This window comes from Coregonus lavaretus (genome assembly GCF_964263955.1).
Source record: "Coregonus lavaretus genome assembly, chromosome: 10".
NCBI lineage: Eukaryota > Metazoa > Chordata > Actinopteri > Salmoniformes > Salmonidae > Coregonus > Coregonus lavaretus.
In genome coordinates, this window is record NC_139997.1 from 28,445,507 (window position 1) to 28,453,307 (window position 7,801).

The window sequence follows — 7,801 nt, forward strand, 5'->3', positions numbered from 1 at the left end:
TTTCAGCTGGCAGATGGATCGCGTTGGCACGCCAGCTGTCTACGCAGGATTCCTGCTCCTGTGAACACACCGAACGTGGCCACTGCTTCTGTGGTCAGGCAGGACATTCCTGTTGCCATGCCACTTGCTCAGCCTCCTGAGCTACTGCCAGCTCTGGCTGCTTCTGGGTGTTTTCAGGATACTGTCTTTCATGCACAGACTTTGGGAGGATGGGGGGGGGGGGGGTGTTATGTCCACTATATAGCCTACCCTGTGAGTTTGTTGTGTTTTTGACTCACTGTATTGTTATCCTGAAGGGCCACCATACTTTGGCTAAACAGTGTTGTTATGTTAGCTCACAAACGTGAAGATGTTAGTTGTCGCTAATAAATCCGAAACGTTTATAAAGAACAAAGTCTTGTTCTTTCAACACAACACCAAGATCAGCAGTCCTACTCTTATGAAAATGAATATGGGCCCAGAACGATATAAGGATAGAGGCTCAGTCGCTCAGACTACTACACTGAAAAATACCTTTTGGCAACCTCCAAACTTCACAATTCAGTATCTCCAAAGTATATGACAAGGTAACATGGTTTATTTGGATTATTCTTCATTTCAACTGTATATTTTGGGTTGCTATCATGTTAGTGCTGGCTTCAATCTCTCGTTCCAAACAAAGAGCAGCCCATTCATCCTGACAAAGATGAATCCTCCTGTCTGGTTGTGTTATGGCCATTTCCCCTCCTGACAACATCAGGCAACCTGCACAGTTACACACAATGACAGCATGAGGGTAAACACACTAGGCAGCCTGTGAATGTTTATGGAAAAAGTTTTCACGATACAGCATTGCTATCCTATCTTCTGCGCCACAACAGGGGGCTGTGTGCTGGACCTGCTCCAGACGTGAGCTGGCCTACGTGTGGCTGCAGTGTTTATAAACCTTGGCGCCTCCAACGGATGCCTAGTAGGGCCCGGCTCTATCAATGGAGGCCCCAGACACCTCCCCATTCGAGTAAATAGATGTTATCAATGAAAAGACTGAACCCTCTACCTCCTGCGCACACACACACACACACACTTTATGAATGGAACTTGTACCTATGCCAAATCAAGCTCATTGACCTCTATGGTGCAGGAGCAATGTCCTGAATAGACGCAGGGAGAGAAACATTTGTCAAAAGCAGCCTTTGTGTGTCAGCTAAAAACTTTCCTCCCCGTTTGATCAATGTGTACTTCACTCAAATAAAATGACCCATTTTAGAATAAGCTCTACACACACACCTCAATATTCAATCATTTAATCATAAGAAAATACAGATGTTCTCAATTTAAATGTGTGAGCTAAAAATGGAAAAACATCATCCAAATACAGACGTTTGTGGTTAAATCTTAGTTGAGAACCACATAAAACGAGCAAACAGATGTGTATAATGATAGTGTGTGATTACAAATAAATAGTGATAACAATACAGAACATGATGAAAAGCTTAACTGTTCTTGAGAAATAATTTGAGTCTGTGTTCGATGGATGTTTGCTTGTCTGTATGGTGTACAACCCTGGCAAGAGGCTTTCGAGACCGAGCAAGCCTCGGTCCACCATTGTTCCTGTATCCAAGTAAGCGAAGGTAACGGACCTAAATGACTATAGGCCCGTAGCACTCACTTCTATCATCATGAAGTGCTTTGAGAGGCTAGTTAAGGACCATATCACCTCCACCTTACCAGACACCCTAGATCCACTACAATTCGCATATCACCCTAACAGATCCACAGACGACGCAATTGCCATTGCACTGCACACTGCCCTATCCCACCTGGACAAGATAAATACCTATGTAAGAATGCTGTTCATCGACTACAGCTCAGCCTTCAAACACCATAGTGCCCTCCAAGCTCATCACTAAGCTAAGGGCCCTGGGTCTGAACCCCTCCCTGTGCAACTGGGTCCTGGAGTTCCTGATGGGCCGACCCCAGGTGGAGAAGGTAGGCAACAACACCTCCGCCACACTGATCCTCAACACGGTTTATTTATTATTATTGCTAGGTATTACTGTACTTTTAGAGCTAGAAACACAAGCATTTCGCTTCACCTGGGATAACCTCTGAAAATGTGTGTATACAACCAATAAACTTTGATTTGAGCGTATCAGTGTATCTATGGCTCAGGCTAGAAAGGAGTAAGTGCGCCATCCAGTGACAATGTACAGTAATGGGCTTGAAGAGCAGACATGTTTGGGTGTGAGGAATACATTTAGTAAAATGAATAAAAATACAGGAAATTTGGACTTTTGTTAAAACATTGTTTTACTAGATACACATTTTCCTACCACTTCTTTAGGCATACATAGTTTGTATTGAAAATAAATCTGATAATTTACAACACAATAGCTAATACAACAAGAATGAGGTCTGAAATAAAAGGCCATATTTTTGCTTGTTTTACAATGTATTTAGAAGCCCTCTTCTTATGAATTACATCTAAAATGAATGCAATGTTTCTTCAGCCAAAAGGCAGGGCGACACATTCAGTAATAGAATATCCAACTTGTCATGTCTGATGAAAAAAACTATTTTAGGACATGACAAATTTGCACATAGCCAAAATAACTTGTCACAAAATGAAATAATGGGAATGGGTTCTTAAGATCAATCAAAATCTATTTATGCTTTTATAGAGCAACATAGTATTTAATTTGAAACAGTAAATAATCAAGTACAATCTAGGATCCTTTACTGTCTGTCAGTATCCAATGCAACCGGGACTGCTACGATGATTCTGCACATTCAATCCCTCACTAATCTGATACTAACCCATGTCCAAGTAGATATTTGTCCATTCATAAATGCAGTAAAAAACAAAAGTATTAGCACTTACTACACCAAACACTGAGCTTTTAAAATACCTTATTTTAGTTTCACCATCTCCACTGAAACACTCTCAGACGATCTTTACATTCACCAGACAAATTCAATTTCAAGAGCCACTCCCTCAGACAGAATGTTGACCAATATTCAGACAATCTTTCATGACCCTACAAGCACAGATAGACAACTATGGAGTAAAACATTATGAAAACTATGCCATACCACAGCAGATGTCCAGTAAAGGCATATTTCACATCGTAAGTTGCTTCATATAATTTTTCATGTGACTAAACACACAAATAAACAGGAATAAAAACAACAAAATGACATTGCTTTTTAAGCCCGGGTACCGACAGCACATTCCTAATACAGAGCAAAGATAGAGTATGACATTAATTATCTGCTGTAATGTATTGTTAGTTTGTAACAGATGTTTTTTAATTGATACGAACGCATGTACATATAATAAAACGATTATAGGACGTACTTATCATCTGGCAGTCTTTTACTTACAATAGACATCAAACTAGAAGGTTCTAACAAACACTGAGGTTGGTGGGTGCAAAAAATTACATGTATATTATAGTCACTATCCATGTTGCTAACTGCAAACTGAAAGAAATAACTAGAACGAGTTAAAGTTAAAGAAAAATAACTTTCCGTACAGGATATGTTATTGAGTTTTTCCTCTCAGCCAGTCGCAGAGAAACATTATGTAAAAAGAGTGGGATCAAAAGATTGAGTGTTGGACAAAACTCTGGGGGGGAGGGGGAAACAAGGATTATGAGCCCAAATAAAAACAGTGGGGAAAATAAAATATTTCCCATAAAACCAGAACACTAACGCAAGTCCATCACACCAGCGTCATATCATTGTACTATATTATGTCGGAATTTGAAATATTTATGATATTTTGAACAGAAATGATAGACAACATGTCCAGGAGTCTATACCTCTCTGGTCTGACCGACTGAGAACACAACCAACACATGTACTGGGATGTAGACATGGAGTAGATAGACTGACCATATCTGAGTACAGATAGAATGAAGTAGAACTGGAGTAGATAGATAGGATTCATCAATGAGGCAGATACGACACCACAGAGAGATGGGATTTTACATGACCATGTGACATGAACAGGGAAAACTCTGGATCCTAGTTGTAGCCTGTAACAAATAGTTTTTCCTGGTCAGGTGATGTGGTCAGGAAATCCTCCTGGCCCTAACTGAGGGACACCAGTAGCTGGTGAGCTGTGGTAGATGGAGTGGTGGGGAGTACTGGGAGTCTCTTCACTCGTAGTCCTGGTTGAAAGCGCCCCAGTCCTCCTGGACTGGTTCGGCTTCAGGCGTATACTGGTACTCAGACTGCTGGTTTTCTGCTGTGTACTGGTTTTCAGAGGGGCTGACGAATGTTGGGTTGCTCCCTTTCTTCCCTCTGACACTGGAAATATATTAAAATGTATTACAACAAAGCCATGTTAAAGACTGAAATATAAAAACAAAACAAAATCGGCAGTAACAGGTATTTTCAGAATACGATAACTTCTATTTTGACACCAAACAGAAGTTATCTGGGCATATGGTGTGGTTTACTCCAGTTGGTGTGTGTGCATGCAGTGGTTGTTGTTTCTTCTGGCTCACGGGGCATGGGAGAGTGAGAATGAGCGAGAGGGACACATACTGGTTCTTATGTTTGGAGCCGCTGATGTGAGCTTGATACTGTTCCACAGAGTTGAGTTCGATGTTGCACACAGTGCATGGATAGCCCTTTACTGTGGAAGCTGGAGACACATTTAAGTCATTTAGCAGACGCTCTTACCCAGAGCGACTTACAAATTGGGAGGGACTAGTTAGCAAGGTACACTGTTTTAGACATTACACTAACATGCAATGACCCAATACGGCATAGGTACACAATGTCCTGTACTGTCTGGCTGCTACTGTATGACACTCCAGATACACTTATTTACACTTGATAGAAACTTAAAATGTACATAATCATATGCCCATATTCACAAAGTTCTAAACCAAGTGCTTTTCTTTTTACATGTTGGGTGTCCGTGGCCGTCTGGTCTTACTGAGTTTTGCAGGGCCTCCTTCCAAATCTTGTCTCGTCTATTGGAAGTCTGGAGAACTTCAGTATTGGATTTATTTTTGCTTTTCAATGGGAGTGCTGGCTGTTAACGCTCACATTTGGTTGGCTCTGATAAATTAGGTTTCCCGTAGGGCAGCGTTCCCCAAAAATCAGTCCTCGGGACCCCAAGGGGTGCACGTTTTGGTTTTTGCCCTAACACTACACAGCTGATTCAAATGATCAAAGCATGAGGATTAGTTGATTCTTTGAATCAGCTGTGTAGTGCTAGAGCAAAAACCTAAATGTGCACCGAGTTTGGGAAACCCTGCCCTAGGGAATTTCATTGTTTCTCGTCTTACGTGTGCCTATTTTCCTACTGTGTCGGACAAAGTTTTAGTAGCATCTTATGCTAGCTAGCTTGTTGCAAGTCAGAAAAGAATGATAAAATACCACCTCTATTTGGAGCTCTATACCCATGCGAAATCCATACAAATATTTCCATCTAGACTCCACCCCTTTTGATCGTCTTCCTGAGGAGAACTTCCCCAGGCTTTTGAACAGAACGTGAGAAGCTAGGTCCTACCTGGTGCCGTGGACGGCCCGTAGGTCTCCATCAGCTTCTGCTGGGTCAACTGTTTTTTATGCTTCTTGCCTTCGTAGTGCTGCTTGGCCATGAGGGGGTTGTTGAACGAGGCGTGGCAGATGGAACAGAAGTGGTCCTGGTCGTCCTCGGCCGGGCCTGACGATGCCACGCTGCTCGCCTCTTCTGACTGAGCCTTCTTCTTCTTCACTACTGGGGCCAAGGCCTGAGGTAGTGCTACTGGAGAGGTAGAAGGCAGGATGTGACACATTAATCAGACAGGAAGGAGTTTAAGTAATTTTTTTGCACATTTGGAAAAAACAGGTATGTGAGATGGAGGAATAACACAGTGGGAGAAAAAGAAAGTGTGTGCAGATGGGGTGGAAAATCGAAAACAGGCTTATCTCATACATGGCCATACAATACGTGTAGACAGCCTCTTACCTGCGGGCTGGTGGCCAAAAGTCTTCAGTCTCAGGTTCTTGGTGTGCACCTTGCCCTGGTAGTGGGACTCCGCAACCACCGGAGAGGAAAATGTCATATTACATATATGACAGGCTTTGGAGCGTTCCGTCTCTTCATTACTGTTGGCCTGGATATGGGGGAAGAGTACAGCAACCGTGAAGAGGACAAAAAGGTTAAGGGAGCTCATTCCATGAACGCTGTCTGGCTGTCTCTACTGGGATGAGCAGGGCTGGATAAAACCTTTTCTAGCTGAGAAGTAACTTACGCTGTCTCCTGATTGCGACTTCAACCTTTTGATGGTGGGCTCCTCTTCTTTGTGGATGCTCATGTAGCGTCTCACTTTGTTGGCATGCTTTTTGCTCTGAAAAGAATGAGACAACAGAATGAAATAATGAAACCATCAGCTGCTGCTCTATATACTGGTCGAGAAAATGGCCATATAAATGTCAATATCAAGTGGGATCACTGACCTGATAATGTGAAAGTTTTTGAGAGTCAGAATTCAGGACAGCACTGCAGACTTTGCACAGGGCATCAGAAAACAGGTCACCATTCTCCTTTATCATCCTGTTTACTGAAAAATAATGGATTCATTACAAACAGAAAACACAGAATCACCAAAGACTCCTATAGATCTCTCCATGGTATATCACTATCTATGATGCTCTTTGGCCTGTGATGAAGAGCTCACAGCTACGTTACAGTATTGCTTTATGCATAGTTGTTGTAGCTAGCTAGTACACTTTGCTTTTAACACTTGTGGCCATCCTTTTAACTCGTAAATTCGGATAGTTAGGCTTGCTTCCCCCTGATGTTGGCGCTAGCAAGCAGGCTAGGTAGTGGTAGGTATCAACAGCCAATCCAGTAGGGGCTGGAAACTATAGTGAGCTTCAATTGGTCAATAAAAACGCGATGTAGCAGTCTTTGCATAAAGTTCAGCTTTCCCCAACTTTGGTCCCGCCCTGTTCACGTCCCTCGCCCATGCTCACATCGCCCAAAGGCCCTCCCGCCCACTTCATTGAAAATGAATGGACTTCCGTTGTTTCATCGCCCCCAACGTGCAATGTGGATCTCGTGTCAGCTAGCTGCACTAGAACAACTCGGCTACTAGCTAGCTACTGATTTAGGCAATTTACTTAAGACAAAGAAGACTAAAAGTACACACAGTTCAAGGCTGTCTTCAGAAGGAGAAGGTGGCTTTGAAAATAGCAAGCCATCTGCTAACTAACGTTACTCCTTCACTAATGCCTTGTATCGACCTTGGAGCTTGAAGCTCAAATAGCTAAATAGCTAACGTTAGCGAGCATAATTGTATTGTTTGAAAGCTAGCGTTGACTGTTTATGCTCTGCTCACAGCAATAATAAATAATGCATAATAGACCAAAGTGGCTGTGAATTATATTGATCATAGGAAAACGCGAGTTTACCTTCCGCCGCCCCTGAAGGTAAATATGGAAAATCTCCATTCGGTACCTCGAGCGCCATGTTTTCTGTCGGCAGCAGCGGGTACATGCGTAATTCTTCTTCTTCTTCTTCTTCGGTGGAGTTTAACGGCGGTTGGCATCCAATATGTTGCATTACCGCCCCCAACTGAACTATAGTATAAATCCATTAAGCTTTGTGATACAAAAGGGGAAACGGGAAAAAATGAAATACAAATATATTTTTTAATGACCCTACCAACTAACCTTACACTCATTAAAAACCCACTACCCCATTCCACTACTTTGACCATTTCTGCTCCTGCACCATGCCAACAGCCTGGGAGGACAGGACACCACCACTCAACACACCCTGTAACTCTTCTGAAGTAAAATCTTGTATACCCAA

General features: G+C 42.5%; 1 protein-coding gene across 3 annotated transcripts; it reads right to left on the minus strand.

Annotated features, from left to right (window-relative positions):
• Positions 1–2,275: 2,275 nt before the first annotated feature.
• On the minus strand, positions 2,276–7,495 carry LOC311136142 (zinc finger protein 346-like). Of its 3 annotated transcripts, none has more exons than XM_084170229.1 (7): positions 7,399–7,480; positions 6,442–6,545; positions 6,237–6,332; positions 5,951–6,098; positions 5,510–5,743; positions 4,534–4,633; positions 2,276–4,293 (listed from the first exon to the last, which is right to left on the minus strand). In XM_084170229.1, the coding sequence occupies exons 1-7, from the start codon at positions 7,454–7,456 to the stop codon at positions 4,143–4,145; spliced, it is 891 nt and encodes a 296-aa protein (XP_084026355.1). In that variant the 5' UTR covers positions 7,457–7,480; the 3' UTR covers positions 2,276–4,142. The 3 variants fall into 3 exon arrangements, with proteins under 3 accessions (XP_084026355.1, XP_084026354.1, XP_084026356.1); XM_084170228.1 differs by having other exon boundaries at positions 2,279–4,293; positions 5,510–5,746; positions 7,399–7,495; XM_084170230.1 differs by having other exon boundaries at positions 2,279–4,293; positions 5,510–5,746; positions 6,442–6,538; positions 7,399–7,449.
• Positions 7,496–7,801: the final 306 nt, after the last annotated feature.